The sequence below is a fragment of the Cygnus atratus genome, chromosome 10 (genome assembly GCF_013377495.2).
Source record: "Cygnus atratus isolate AKBS03 ecotype Queensland, Australia chromosome 10, CAtr_DNAZoo_HiC_assembly, whole genome shotgun sequence".
Taxonomy (NCBI): Eukaryota; Metazoa; Chordata; class Aves; order Anseriformes; family Anatidae; genus Cygnus; species Cygnus atratus.
Window position 1 is genome coordinate 15,931,956 of NC_066371.1, and position 15,829 is coordinate 15,947,784.

General features: G+C 49.2%; 1 protein-coding gene across 7 annotated transcripts in view; it reads right to left on the reverse strand.

Moving 5' to 3' along the window:
- The window catches only part of RBM6 (RNA binding motif protein 6), a 60,135-nt gene that overhangs the window by 19,889 nt on the left and 24,417 nt on the right, over window positions 1-15,829 (reverse strand). For all 7 annotated transcript variants that reach the window (XM_035558278.2, XM_035558276.2, XM_035558277.2 and 4 more), the window contains one exon: window positions 693-767. In XM_035558278.2, the coding sequence (XP_035414171.1) occupies window positions 693-767 (75 nt within the window). The remainder of the gene's footprint in view (window positions 1-692; window positions 768-15,829) is intronic.

The window sequence follows — 15,829 nt, forward strand, 5'->3', positions numbered from 1 at the left end:
CTGCTTTGCACTCAGGGGCAATGGGAAGAGCAACCCTCCTCCTTGCTCAGCACTCTTCCTCAGTCCTCTGCAGCTGAAAGCACGGCCTGGGAGAACCATGGGAAGGGCATGAGAACAGAGCTGGCCCTCAAGCAGCTGTGCCGCCCCAGAACCAGGCTGATTCCTGGCCGAACAAACCCTGCCTGGGCTTTGACTTCTTTCCACGCTTCCTCTCTGCTGCACTTGCTACACTCACATTTAGGTCACAGGTTCCTGCGTGGAGACAGAGGGGAGGTTTGCACTGCTACGCTGGTGAACGCTCTCGTTGCAGGGAGTGAAGACACCCGCTGTTACACCTGTGAACCACAGCACAAACCTGCTCTGTGCCAGGCGGCAGATTCACTGCCTCTTTTTGGCCACGCAGAAAGGATCCGTGCATTCTTTTCTCTGCATGCTAAAAGGGAACCACCGCAGAGGGACAAAACCACCCTGCGCACAAAACACTCGCTACCTGTACCAAAGAGACACAGTCACAGGTGGCATCAGAAACAAGGCAGGCAAAACACAGAAGTTTAGAAGAGGCAAGAGCTTCAGGACAGGTACTACTCTTAAGGATCTTCAGTCCCTGAGCAAAGATTTCATGCTCCTCTCTGCTGCCCTTGCCAGAGAAGCCAGCAGGAAAAGCACAGTGCAGCTCACAGTCGCATACTTACACGTTTGCAGCGCCAGAACTCTGGGCACGGAGTGTACTCAAGGGTCACTTCTTTGCCACCGATCGAAAGAGTTCCCTGTTGAGACAAGGGGGTGAATGACGAATGCGCCCAGCACAGGGAGATCATCAGAGGCAAAGAAAGGGATAAAGCTCTGCTTTCCAAAGGTTTTGCAAGTGAGACGGGGGACGAGGGGGACAACGTCTGGTTCAGTTAGCTGGAGCTTTGCCACGGACATGGAAGGGAAAGCGCCCGTGCCCTGCTCTAGCACAGGGCTACAAAGCTGCGCACTGACTCCGGGGGAACCAGGCAGAGGAGGCTGTGCCACCTCCCAGGAAGAGTAGAGCTGGTAACCAGAGCACAAGAGGGAACGGCTTTAACTTGCTTTTGTCCACAAGCTGGAAAGGCAGCTGGACATCCTCCTTCACACCAGCCACCGCCAGGCTGGTCTCAAGGCAGCTCCTTGAGGAGGAATACAAGGAAAAACGCCATCGAGGTGAGAGAAATTTGATGCTTGGGTTAGTCTTCACGTCACTCAAGAGACCCTGGCTTTCCTTCAGGGAAGTGAGGGCACCCCCAGCTGCACGGCCGGTCCGTGGGGGGGCTGCACTCGAGCACTCGTGCAGCAGGGAGAGAAGCAGAGTGAAGACACCCTGCTTGCTGCCCTACACATCACAGTGGGAGAGATGGCAGGCGCCCAACAAACCCCCCAGCTTGGCTGAAATGCAGCTGATTACAGGGATCGCAAGGGCAAAACGTGGTAGGTGAGAGCTCCCCAGCTCCTGCACGAAGCCACCTGTAGGAGCAGGGACCCTGCTCTCACCTGACGTGGACACAGCCCGTGCCCAGGCACAAGGGATGCAGGCCGAGCCCCAGACACAGAGCCACGGGACATCTCGCATCACCGCAGGCACTGCCTGACCGCCTGTCCTTCCAACACCACAACACAGGACGTGGTGACAATAATGAGACTCAGACCCAGGGCTCCCAAGCCTTAGGAAAGCAGCCACTCTTCGGGTCAGTGCAGACAGGTGTCAGGGAGCTGCAAATGGTCCCGAGCTATTTTGGGGATCCCTAGGCAGTCAGAAGCTTCCCAGGTGCTCCAACCCAGCAGCCTGGTCACACAAGAGTGCACAGAGCAAACCAGGAATGTGAAAAAACAAGTTCCCAGGGGTATTACTCAGAAGTCACAATACAGCCATGCAAAAATTGCTGTGCAAAATGTGCTGGAGATGCTAGGGAATAAGTAAAGCAGGTGGGAGGAGTTCCTGGGAGGGAATCACTCGGTGATGGTACACCAACAATCCTTTAACCCCTCCAAAAAACGCAGCAGAGAAACCTGGAGGACCGAAGGCACCACCAAGGTCAGGTACCAGCACCTCCCCTTCCCGCAGCCTGCTTTTCCACATCCCAGCTGTTCCTTCCTACCAGGCCTACCCGCACCGAACACTTCAGGGGATTCCTTTCTGCCACCCAGCTGTTCGGATCCCGATTCCCAGCCTGGATTTGCCTGTGCCTTACAGAACACCGAGCCATTCTTAGCCCTCGCTGAGGGCCAGCGAGTGCACCCACAGCACGGTGCTGCAACCTCAGGCAGGGGGGCGTCTGTTCCCAGAGCAGGGCAGCGCCCACCCTACATGGCTAGGAGAAGGTGCGTGCCTTCATAAAAGGCATGTGAGCAAACACAAGTGAGGAAGGCAGGGAAGCGAAGGCCGAGGCTCTCCTAAGCAGGACCGTCAGTCCAGTTGGGGTGGAGATGCTCCCGGCCTGAGCAGGGCACCAGCGCAGCACACATCCGAGAGCAGTAGAGAACCACCCGTGTCTGCCTGGGGACCCGGCGAGCACAGGCGGGGGAGAAGGCAGGGTGCGCATCCTCGCAGGCATGGCCGCAGCCTGAGCTGTGAGCCCGCAGAAGCCCTGGGGAGCAGCAGGCAGCCGGCCCCGCTCAGCACGTGGCCGCAGCCCTGCAAAGGGCCCGGGAAGCAGGGACAGCTCCGTTTGGGGACGCTTCCTCCGACAGGGCAGTGCCCCACGGCTTCATCCTTCCAGCAGTTATTTGAAAACAAAACTTGCCAGAAAGCCTTAAGATCATTTTTTGTTTTGATGGACGATCATTTTTCAGCGCACGTGGTGCTGGTCTCTACTGCAAACTCATTTCTTGGAGACTGCCAGAAGTGTCACTTGCTAATTACTCACTCATTTCCTTAACACCCTGCTGATTGCCTGCTCACTTTCTCAAGCTCGCTCTTACTGACTTCTTGATATAATCTTTTTCAAGGCTGCAACGATCATTTAACATACCAAAATGAGCCCTTCAGTTAGGACACACACAGTCAGGATTCAGTAGCTCAGTGACTTTAAATTCTTCTTTCCCCCATTTTCTTAACAGATTCCATCCCAAATATTTCCAGAATCTTTATTTCATCTAATCCCTGTCACTCCTTATTCTGTTTCAGCTCCATCTTCTTTTCCCTGCAAGATATTTTGGATAAAAACTCTGATTTTCAGCTCACTGGCATCAGCTGAGCAGATCTTTGTGAATTCAGGAAGACTTTCAGAATATTTCAGGGAAGACTGCAAGAAGGGCAAACCCAAGGAAGGCTATGCCACACCATGGCAGTACCCGGACAGCAACAGTCTCTTCCACACCCACACATTTTATCATGGACCTCTCTCACAGACTCACCTGCACTACGCCTGTTAATTCTCTTTGTGTATTTTCAACATCCTATACTTCTGAGTAGCTTGGCCTTTTCCTTCCAAATTGTTATGCTACAGAAATGTCTCTCCCGTCCTCCCAGTGAGGAACCTCCCCCTCAAAACTCGCAGTGAGCGTGCAGTTGACTCACCAGTGAGAGGTTTAGGAGGCAGCACAGCCCTGTGGTACTACAACACAGAGCTCTCGGCAATGGAAATGCCCAAGCTTTCGAGGGCACAAGCAGCTTTTACTTTTGTTTCTGAATTCCCAAATGCAAAACAGAGCATCAGGACTTTATTTCTGGCATCAAAGTTTGATGCTACTGTTAGATGTCTTTCAAACGCAATTGTATCTGTTTTTTTTTTGCTTAGAGGTCTGGTGTAGATGCAATACTGGATTATAGCTTAAGTGGTACAACAGAAAATAAACCATTGCAGCTAAAGTTATCCAAAAAAAATGTATCATCTGGGATAAGAGCCAATGGCCTAGCATGCAAACATCCCTGGAAGCAGACTCCAATCAACTACGCAATCCCACCACCCGGTGGTTCTGGACAGCGATGCCATGAAACCATAAAACCTATCTGCAACAAGCGCACGCAGCAAGGAGCAGTGTCCCAAAGCCCTTCGATGAGCAGGGCTCATCGTTAGCATGTGAAATTCCCCCAACCGCAAGAACAGGATACTTTAAGAGAGGGGGGAAAAGGGAAAATCCCTTAACCACGGTATTCACAGAGGAGAAAACCTTTCCAGAAGCACCATGGAGACCGTGTGTCGGCTGGGCATGAGGCTTCAGCAACCAAACTCCTGAATGCCTAGGGCAGTTTCCAAGCTCTTTGTCACCAAAGGCAGTTACACCAGAAGAATTTTAAAAATAGCAGTATGATCTACATGGTAAAGACAATCCTAACCGTAAGACAAAAACCAGACCGCGCTCTAGCACATGCGAAGCCCACTCCTGAGGCTGGTTTTAAACCACCTCTGGTTCACTTACCCTCACTGCCATCACCTTGCTTTAGCGATGGAAGAAGCTCCCTCCCTGCCCCACACAGCGCCTGGCTGACCCCAACGGGCAGGAGAAACCGTGCACGCTGCCGGGCAGCGCATGGATGGGAGCAGCGATCACTTCGACACGGCCAAGAGACAGGCGTGGTGCAGGTCAGGCATGGCACGGCTTACCCACTTGGGCCACTGCTCTCTCAGCCAGCAGGTACATTCGGCGTGCTTGCTGGGAGGCTTCTAACGAGGATGGCTGGGAGCTGAGGAGGGGGAGAACTTGCCAAAAAAAAGCATCTCTATGCTCTCCAAGACAGAGATTACAGAAGAATACAAGTTATCAATGTTAAGGAGCTAACTGTTTCTCTGAAAAAAAACATAGAAGCTCTAAGAGTGACCTAAAAATTCCAAAACGTGGCAAGCCCTTGGAGCACAGCACAGCTCCCCAGGTCACACCAATCTTTCGCTTTGGCTGAATTTGGCCAAACATTAAAAAGCGAAGTAAAATCTCACTTGAGAGCCTCTTAACAACAAGTTGACAGCTCTGCACGTACTGCACCCCACAGGTTAGTTTCAGGGAACAGAACCGAGGCTCACGTTCGGAGCCCCCAGATCCACAAGGATTAACAAGCCCAAATTTTCTCCTTGGGTATGGCCAAAGAGCAATAACCAAGACAGCGCAGGATGCGTCATCCCCACATCAGTAAGGAGATGACTGCACCCCAAACAAACCAGACTCAGATCTCCTCAAGCTGCTGGCTCGCACAAAACCAAACACCGCTTCAGCTGGTTACTCCTTTACACTGTTTGATTAAATAGAAAATATCCGTGCCATGAACTAAAACGTTCTGGTATCCAGCTTGCTGAGTCAAAACACTGGCATAGTTCAACATGCTGAAAGTGAACTGCAAATATCATTTGCAAACAGATGTAAGGTTGCATACGAAGATTATGACAAAAGAATGCTTATGGGCAGCACTGCAAAGCAGTCATATTAAAATGCCAGGATTAACCTCACTTATGGGATGTTCATTCAGCTCTCTTACGCATATTGACTGCAATTAGGATGGTTATCTAAAACGCATTACACAACAATCATTTAAAAATTATTTCAGCTGATTAATGACTAGGCTTTACTGCTTGGTGGAGCCTCAGGCCGTAGCCGAGGAAGCAAGGGAAAAGGAAGCAGCCTCGGGACGCAGAGGGAGCCCCCAGTCCCAGCAGCATTTCTGGAGCAGCTCTCACCACCCGCGGGATATTTCCCAGCCCTGGCCTCCATGCACACTGGGCAGCACAGCTCAGGGAGACAAGTGGCTGACAGCAGAAGTTGGGTTATCTACCTGCAACTGCAAATCAGACTGCTTTGAGGTCTCCCTCTAATTTGAGGACGGGTTATAAATGCAGATTTAACAACCCCAACTGCGCCGCTATCCAGATGACACGATCTCACCCTGTATCACTGGCACGGTTCTCGTCTCGGGCAGAGGACGGGGGAAGCCGGCAGGAAGAGCACAACGCTCTCTCCCTTCAGGTATTCACCTGCACATAAACCAGAGAGGGTCAAACACCAAAGGTCCTTCTAGCCTACACATCCCCAGCTGCTCCTGGAGTTCACGAGGCGGCAGCTTCTGGGGCTGGAGCAGTGGGCCAGCAGCAAGACACCTGGGAGGGTAAGAGACCAGCTGGAGGTATTTCGAAACAAGATCATCTCCGCCACAGAAACTGGCTTCTCATCCCGGTTTTCCCATATGCTGAAGTTTTTATCTCCAAGCTTCTTGGCAGCTGCTGTACAAGAGCCTCGAGTCTGCAGAGCAACAGGCAGTGCATCTACCTACCTCTGGCAAAAAGCAGAGGAGAAAAGCTGCGAACCCACAAACCGCAATCCATCTGCAACTAAGGATCTAGAAAACAGAGCGTGACACAGAGAGATGAAGAAACTAGAGCAATCTGGTCTGCTGCAGGGTATCGCAGTGACCTGGCATTTCCTACAGTAACTACAAGGAAAGTCCTAGTGCAGCAGGGCTCCCCCCAAAGGCTCTCAGCCCCTCCTCACGCTGCCTAACCATTTCTCAGGGATTTCTTTTCATCGGCCCAATCTATCGGTGCCCAACACTCCGCTGCACAGCAGCTGACAGCCAAGGGCAGATGGTTTGAGACGAGCAGGGGATAAGGATGGGCTGGCAAGTGGTGGGTCCCTGGGGAATGGTTACATCGCCGAGAGGATCCCAACAACCTCGCTACGTATTACTACAGGTCTCCAGCAAGACCGACAGCGACGTGAATCTTGCATAAACATCGTGTTAGCGGTCACCTGCAAAGAAGGATGGGTGGATCCTGGGCAGCAGCGGCGCTGCGGAGCTGAAGGGCGTGCGGCATGACTTTGGAGCATTGCGCAGTGAGGCATTAGTTGCGCTGATGACCCGACGCCAACCAGCAAGGCGTGCTACGAGCTCGCCGCCTTCAGGGTCAGAGGAGGCCCGAGACAGACAGCCCAGAGATGTCACCAGTACCCCGAGTTAACAGGACATGGCTTCAGACCCCAGCGATGGGCACGTGAAACGGAACCAGCACTAACCTAGAACTGAGGCATTAGGCGGATAACCCTACGAGTCCTGAAGACGTAGGAGCTAAACAGAACCGATTAAGATGCTCTACAAGGATCACCTCATCCCTGACAGCACCCTGTGCCTCTTTTTCAAGCTCCCTTCACACAAAACCCATTACCCACTTGCACTGGGACCATCCGTTACGACACGTGTTTCCAGATCCACTTGCTCCCACGCAGCCTTCCTCAGCCTCCCTTTCTGCCTCGTTATCTGGGCAATTTGTCCTTTAGCAGAGGTTGCCTGTCTGCATCGTTATTTCCACAGACATCCCATCTACGCTGCTGAGACATCTCTGGTTTTCTTCCTGTGATTTCTAATTCCCTGGATAGCAACCACACTACCACGCTCATCTGTCTCAGGATCTTTGTGAAACTCCTATCCCCCGCTGGCACCCTTTCTGCAGACACACAGAAGCTGCCTCTCAGACCATGCTAGCTCTCTACATTTTCTTGCTCGGATTTTTGAACTACAATTCACTTCCACGTTAGGACTCTTGAAGTGCTTCTCTTTTAATTACGGCATTTGCTCTACTTGTCAGTACACTCAGTCCTGCTCTGAGAATGTCACCAAAACAGTCGGCACAGGCAGGCTCCGGAAGGATAACAGCTTCGTGTTGCAGCTTGAGAAAACAAGCAATGTGCCCAGGACTCCACATGCTCCAGGACCAGCTCTGGATGCGAGGGGATATGAATGGCTTCTGCACGTCACCCCTTACCGAAATTTCAACACATCTGAAGGTTTTCTTTGATCCAGTGAAGCAGACTGCATCTTTCACCTGCCACTGAAAGCTCTAACTTCTCCTTTTATAGCTAATTCTAACCTCCAGCTTCTCTTACCCCCAGCTTTTCCTCTAAGAGGGCACCTTTGCAGAACAGCATTATAGGATTCCTGGACAAAAGGAAAATTCTAAAACGAAAGCCTCTTCTATATAGTCCAAAGGGGTCAGACGAGGACATTGAGGGCCAGGGGGAAACCTGAGACGATTGCTCAAAGGGGACAAGTTGTAAGCTTTGGTGTTACTGGCTGGGCTCCCGACCCACAACTAAGAGAAGCATGGACAGTTAAGGACTTGTTGTGGGGTAAGCTAAGAAGGTCATGCATATCAAACATTTATTCCAGTTCCCAGAAGAGCATGAATCAGGTTGCATCCTCTATTTGAAAAGCATACCTAAACTGTCAAAACTTAGATTATTTAAATATATAATGTATTGAGTATAATTATTCATAGATGGCTCTAGGGAAGGTCCCACATGGCTCTGCCTCATCTCTACTCCCTTTCTGATTCTTCGTGGTCTACTGCCTGGACTGTGTTTGGACAACAGCTGCCTCAAAAACTCCCTTTGCTCCTGGCATCAACATTTTCTCTCTCTCTCTCCCTCTCTCTCTCCAAAATGCTGCTCTGCTGCCTGGACATATTTCTCAATATTTTGTTATATGACCACCTTCTTCCTCAAAGGTCATCCCACGCCATAATGCTGTGAAACAATATAAAGATTAAACATGTTAGCACAATGCAGCTGCGTGCACTAACCCACCCCAGGACCTTCCGGTGCATTTCCCCCAGGGGCACCTTACAATTAGCAACGGCCATTAGGAAACCAGGAGAACAATGAGGAAATGCCCAGCTCCTTAATTACATATTTGAGGCGCAGGACCAAAACACGGATGATCGATCCCAATGCAGGGTCATGCTGGGAAAAAAGTCAGGCTGGGGAGCTCTGCCAGAAAAGGATAGATTTATTGCTAGACAATCCCGTGTATTTCAATAAGATCCCACACCCAAACAAAAACACGTCCTTATACTGGAGCACACAGCCACGAGGCTACACATTGAATCCAACACAGCCTGACCCGTGTGGAGAACAGCGCGCAGGATGTTCTGCACAGCAGCAAATGTTTGCTAAGAACATGTTGACCGCAAAAGCATTAAGAGCAGTTGAAAGGTTCCCCCATGCCTCAAAATTCTCTTCTGCTCCCCCTGAATTAAACACTGAGAGCCATCACTGGCAATGCTTTCTCTGCAGCCAGTGCTCAGGCAAGCTCCCTGCAGGACATCCTCTCTGCCGTAAGGAAAAGACCCAAAATCTAGGGAAGAGGGAGCAGTTCTGTGGATGAAAAGAGGGGTCTGGTCTCGGAGACACCATTTCTCAACATCCCCAATTTCCCAGGTAAAAGCAAGTGCCTGATGCTGACTCTAAAAGGGTCAGAAAAAGAACCAAGTCAGCTGCCTGGGGAAAGGCACCAGCAGTGCAACACTTACCTGCGCCTCCCAAATGTGCTTCCCACGTCACTGTGACTCGAAGGTGGCCTGCCCACAAGCCAAATCCAGACCCTTAACAGTCACGCTTGGTAGAGCCAGCAGGCAGCTGGTACATCTTCAGGCAAGCACTTGTACGGATTTCTGCAGCTGAACAAGTGCAGTCTCTCAATAATGCTCTTAGGAGCTGGTTTGGGAAGGTGTTGCTTTAACCTCCTTGGTCAGCATCCGCACAAGCCCGGCCCAGCACGAGAACAGAGCTATGTGAGCTATCTGGAAGGAGAGGAGTTTCTCTTGCCAGCGTGGCATGGGTGCAACGTACACCAGTGGGTGTCACGGCTCCCCGCTGGGACCCCGCAGCCCCTCCTTCACAGACGTGCTGGGGTTGAAGAGGGTCATCCAGGCAACATCCAGAGCTACATCCTGCCGCAGTCAACTGCTGAAGAAAGGTGCTTAGTGCCTTGTCAGGGAGCAAGAAGCAGAAGATGACCTCCTGTGTGGCTATTCAGGCTCTGAGGATGTGTTACCTGACCGCGGCAGGTCGGGAGAGGACTCCAGCCAGAGAGGTAGGTGCACAGGACAGCAGATCCTATGAAAACCTTGATGCTGAGGAAGGAAAGGAACACACTTCCCTCTTGCGTCAGAAGTGAGCCGGCCTGGTTGAATCCATAATGGACTGGGTAACAGCATGCACAGACATCATCTTCAACTGTCACAAACAGCTCGGTATGGCCACTTGAACCCCTGCAGGGACTCCAACAGCCAGAGAAGCAGGCAGTGGTATGGGACGAGTATCAGTCCCACGTGGACCAGGCACAGAAGAGCACACTGGCAGGGAAAAAACAACCAAACACCCCAGCTCTCCTCTCCAGTGAGATCACAAGTTGGGAGGAATCAAATGGGCCTTCAAAAACCTGGGGCTATAAACATTAAAATACCTTACTCATATAATTAATAAACAGCTTCGCACCACAAGACATCTTCTTAGTGAGACCTCTCAGCCTAATCTTACGTGTAAGAAAATACACCTAAGGATTCTGAGGACTTAAAATTACTTTCCCTGTTAACTCTTCTCCTGAGATCCTCAATGGAAAAGTACAGCAAATATTTGCTCAGGCTCTTACTTTCATCCCGGCTCAAATCCGGTACATGAAACCCATCTGAATATTGCTAATTTTCTGCTGAGATACGGACTGTACATCACAAAACCTAAGATTTCCCCTGCTGGCTATGAAAACAAGAACTGCTTTCCTCTTCTTGTTCCAAAGAAGATAGTTTCAGAGATTTAAATACTCTAATCTCATGTTTACAGCTTTGTAGCTTTGACCTTCACTAAAAGTGTACCTCATTACATGACACACTTGATTTTAGACCACTTTCCTTTGGGGAATCGACATCCGGAAGCTATTTGCTCACCCCAGGGAAGACACGACCAGCAGTGTGTGGGTGGCATGAAGTTGTGGAGATGCAGGAGGACACGTGGGTGTAACGTCCAGTAGCTGTCAGTGCAACAGCGCAGCAAAACAACTCTTTAGGCAGAATGCCACTTCACATCAGACATTTCACTGCAGGAACTCAACCCCACACTTCACAGCTCCTGTCGCTGCAGAGGCCAGGAATAACCTTCCAGCTCCCCTGTGCAAAGTGGCTTCGGGATTTTCCCCCATTACCTTCCTCTGGGGACAATCTGAGGACCTCCCAGTTGTTGTCCTGTTCATACATTCTGGGTTAAACGGATCACCTTATGTGATGCATGAAGGAATTCTCCCTCTCTCAACTGAGAGAGGAGCGCAGGAAATTTGTGCCTTCCTTCTGAAGTACAGTGGACTGCCGGCTACCAGACTCTCGGTGCACTTCCACGTAACATGATGTCTTGTCCTGCACAGACCCAGAATGACAGCAAGGCTCCTGATCTCTGATTTCTTCCTGTGGTTTTTTTGTGTGTGTGATTTTTGTAGATATTAAGACTTTAATAAGGGTCTTGAAGGTGCACCGTGGTTTAAATGAGAATGGGTGGGTAATACCATGTTTCCTTCTGTGTTAAATACCTGTTTCCTTGTTGTCTGTGATTCATGGGTAACAGACACAATAGTCCACTTGAGCACACCAGCCCCCATTTTCCACTGTAATCACACTTCATTTCTAGTCAATAACAGTAAGTGTGTGGTTTGCCTTTTTCTTTTTAAGCCTCCAAACTCAACCTTTTACCTTCCTGTTCAGTAATCCAACAACAACAGCTTGTGCACCAAGGAATGGAAAAGCAACCAGCACCAAGATAGCACAAAAGCATGAACAAACAGTTCTGATGCCCAAGTTAACAAATACGACTCATCAAGTGAAAACTGCAACAACATTTTGGTGCGCTCCCACTTCTCAAAATAGTCCAGATGGAGTCTTAGCACTGTAATCTGGCTCAAAAGCTTGTAAAACATCCCCTTTGACATTGCTGGGAGTGAGCTGAAAAGGGCTGCCATCTCTTTCACAGTGACAGGTCTTGTGCGAACCACTACGGCAAAACTGTGAGAGAAATTGAGCCTGCCCTGGAAATGAAAGTGATCGTGTGTTCGCTCAGATGCCTTTATTCACGTAAACTGAACCCATTCTGACATTTCCCTCTCACAGCTTCTGTGTTTCCTTTAAGTAATTTCAGCCATTTCATCCACTTTCAAGAGTACAGAGGGAATTTCAGATAGCGCACCTGCAGTTCTGTTAGTCACCATCTTACTTAAAGGATGGCTTCAAAAGCACCAAAGCAAATTAGTGCAATGGGTCCCACTACCTTTAAAACAGGAGCTTGATCAAAGGATTTTACATCCTCACACAAAAACCACGGTCTGACCAAGTAAACAAAGCCAGCAATTGAGGCGATGCACTATTTGTACGACAGAGCTGATTTACCACAATCCCTTAAAGCACTCTGATACTACACCGATAAACACCTTCCAAGTGGTTACACAAGAACATATTTAGTTTCAACATATCTTCATAGAAAATCAACCAGTCATGAGTATAAGCACAGTAACAGACATATAATCGGAGAGGCAGAGCAGCCCCGAACACTGCTCTTTGTTTCATGGTGAATCTGTACCTGTCCCTAGTGTCTGTGACTAAGATTTCCTCGTTGTGACAAGACTATCCACTAACACATTAGGAGGACAGAACCCAATAGCTACACCGATAGGGCAGCATCTGTGCCCTGCATATGCGTCCAAGGACTACCTCAAGTCTTTCTAACTCAAGCCAAAATCTTCTCTACAAAGTAATTCAGAAGAGGGGCATGCAAGATGCTATGTCATGCAGGAAAAGGCTTTGCATGTTGACAATAATGGAAATGAGGCTATTTCCTAGGTGTTGCTCTGTCAGAATTAAAACTTAGCCTTACAGAAGAGGCAGAGAGCAGACTAATCTGCGGTATGTGCTGCATTTGCATTCATGAACAAAAACTTTCATATATCCGCGTTTTACATGTTGGGCTTGACCAAAGGTCCAGCTGTCCAAAAGCTGGTTCCTCTTTTTGAGCCACCAGTGCAGGGACCATCCACCCCCCCGCACCTTTAGATGCTGCGCAGCACTTTGCAGTGCCCAACAGGAGCAAGCGAGGCACTGCAAGTACTGGTGTGTCACACCATGCAATCCAACGGAGAGAACTGGACATTTATCTGGGCAATCACTTCTGGATCAAGTCATTTAAGCAAACTTCAGGAAATCACACTATTCCTTAACGTTTGCCAGCTTAAGCTTCTGGCATTTTAGCTAGAACATCTATCCCAACAGAGAAATACTTGATTAGCAAAGCATTTGAGATCTATGCAGGAAGAAGGGATATTTCAGAGATAAATCATCACACAGCTTTGCTAATGTCAACTGGCAAAAAAATAAAAAAAAGGCAACACCAGAACATAACTGCCCAGGGGCCAGAGGGAAAACAGTTTCATTTTGGAGAAGGGTAGGGAAGGATGTTTTACCTGGAACAGCCTATTTATACGCAGACAAAGTGAGCTTCAGTGCACAGAATAGATAATTCTGCAATACAGAGCAATATTTGAATCCCAAGATAACCCTGCTGGGCCACACACCACTGCTGGCAACCAGACATGCTGAAGAATTCCTGCTTACGCATCCAGCACGGGCTCCAAACAGCTCACCCAGGTGGCGGCCTCTGGGACAACCCCGTTACAGAGCAGCAGTTCAACAGCAGCAACAACAAAGCACGCAGTCCTCGCCACGCTGGCATGGGGAGGCTGAAGGAAAAAATAAAAAAAGGAGGACAGGATTTTGGAGTAAGAGCAGGGAGGCAGAGGGACATGGCAAGCTGGGGTCGGACAAGTAGAGGAAGAAGATGCAAGCTTCACAAGTCCTTCAGTCAAATGCGCACAGATTTTAAAGTACATCGGTTTGCATGGTTTGCTTCCTGAGACAGGGCAGGACAGAGCTGTGAAGAAGGTTGTCATTTTATCTGGATAGGGCTAGAAAAGCCACAGTGATGGGCAGCTGCTACTAGCTGAAGGAACAGCATGTGAAGTCTTTGGCAGAAGATCCCTTATGACCTCCTGTGCCAAAGGAAGTAAAGATTCACAGGATTCACACAAGCTCGTAAAGTCGAGATGACAGAAGACGTTGAGATGACAGAAGAGAAGAAGGTCCAGAGATGCATTTTCAACACCAGAGTTTTTGGCAGTTACATTTCACAACCTAAGAAACCCTTCTCTGCACAGAGAAGATCTCTGGAACGCAGAGATTAAGTCGGCCTTTCCCAGCAGAGAAGCAGACAGTGCATTCATCACAACGCCGCTGCAGGATATACACAGGCTCACCCACACACACAGCGCTGCCACAGGTCATCGCAGGCAGAGCTGACTGCTTACTCACAGGCAAGCCTCTGCCCAGCACTAGGAGCCTCACGCTGCAGACTTCCTCACTGACCTCAGAGGCTGATAATTCCAATTAAATGGCAGTACAGTGCAGTTATTAGTAGGACACAAGTGGGAATGAACAAACGACTGAGTCAACACGTCAAGCCTCAGTGACGTAAGGCCCTGGTGAACTCATGACAAGGTCAAACACTGAATCAGACACATAAAAAAAGTAAATCGGCTGTGCTGCCTGGAAATCCGATCATCTGATTACAAGGTAGCCTACGGAGAGAACTTTCCATAGGCCAGCGGATCATGAAAATCAAACAACACGCATGTTTCCTAAGTCACTAGTTGACAGAAGAAACACAGCCTAAGTACACAAGTCTTTTTCCTCTCTCCACACACTCTCAGAGTGGAAGACTCTAAAACATAATTCTAGAAATCCACACAGTCAACAGGACAGGTTTAATAGGGAAAAAGAAGATGCATGCTAATGATATGACCTGAGAAAAATCCCCACACCAAATATACAACAAGAAACGCAAACGGCTGTACGGCAGCTGGTAATCCAAGGGGGAAATGGTAAAGGCAAGGCCATCCCCAGCCTTCTTAACCTAACACACAAATGGATTTTAGTGTATTTGTGGACACAGCCAACTGTCACCACCACACTCAACTGCAGGATAAAGCCACCATGGCATGCAGTGACATTGCCAAGGGAGTAACTGATGGATACTCAGGAAAATGCACTCAAGGTGAGTGTTATCTTCCACTGCATGGGGCACTCTGCAGATTCTGCTGGAAAATCCCAGACTTCACAACTCAGTATATCCTACCAAAAGGAAAATTATTTTTTCTCTCTTAGAAATTGCAACACCTTCCTCGCACCGAGCACATAAGCAGGTCTCAAAACATACTCAGCAGCGACAGGTCAGCAGAGCTGAAGCATTCTCAGGAGAGTGACAGGCCCCTTCTGTATTTAACTGGAAAGGCACAGAGTTGTGACTGGTTACTGCAAATGTTTTCAGGACAGAAAGTCCCAGGCTCTGCCAGTTTGTCAAAGCATCTTGTGGATTTTAACACCAACAGCTACAGTGAAGTCTGTTCTGTTCACACCAAATGCAAAGCACTGCAGAGAAGGGATATAAAAGGGGATGCAGAGCAGAAGAAACACACAACTGTTGTTGCCAACCTCACAGTGGTCGGATGTGTTCAAGTAAAGCAAGCACCCACAAAACATCCCTCTCCTGGGAGAAACAAGCAGGGAACGGAGGCATCGCTGTGGTCAGCAAGCAGAACCAGAACCTCACGGAGCCGCAGGGAAAGCTGCTCTCCGATACGCACCGGTCTCAGTGCAGGAAGGTACAAGAGCAAGTCTGGGAACAACCACTCTTGCACATGTCTGGATATCTCTACAATAATTTATGAAGTATGTATTTTTACAAGTTCATGCTATAGCTCTCCCATTTTCACCCTCTTGCTTGCGAAGCAGAAGGAAAGGATTTAGGAAGATGTTACTTACTGGCAACAAAAGCTAGGAAATACACTGCCAAGTGTTGCTAAGTTTGAGGTCTGAGGGGACTTGGGAGACACTACTATATACCCAGTCAAGACAGATCATTTGCTCCTAAGCTTCAAATAAATCTTCTGATTCCATTTGTATAACAACCAGCTCCACCTCGGTGAAAACAGCAAAATATCCAGGCAGTAGAGACAAGATCTCTCTGC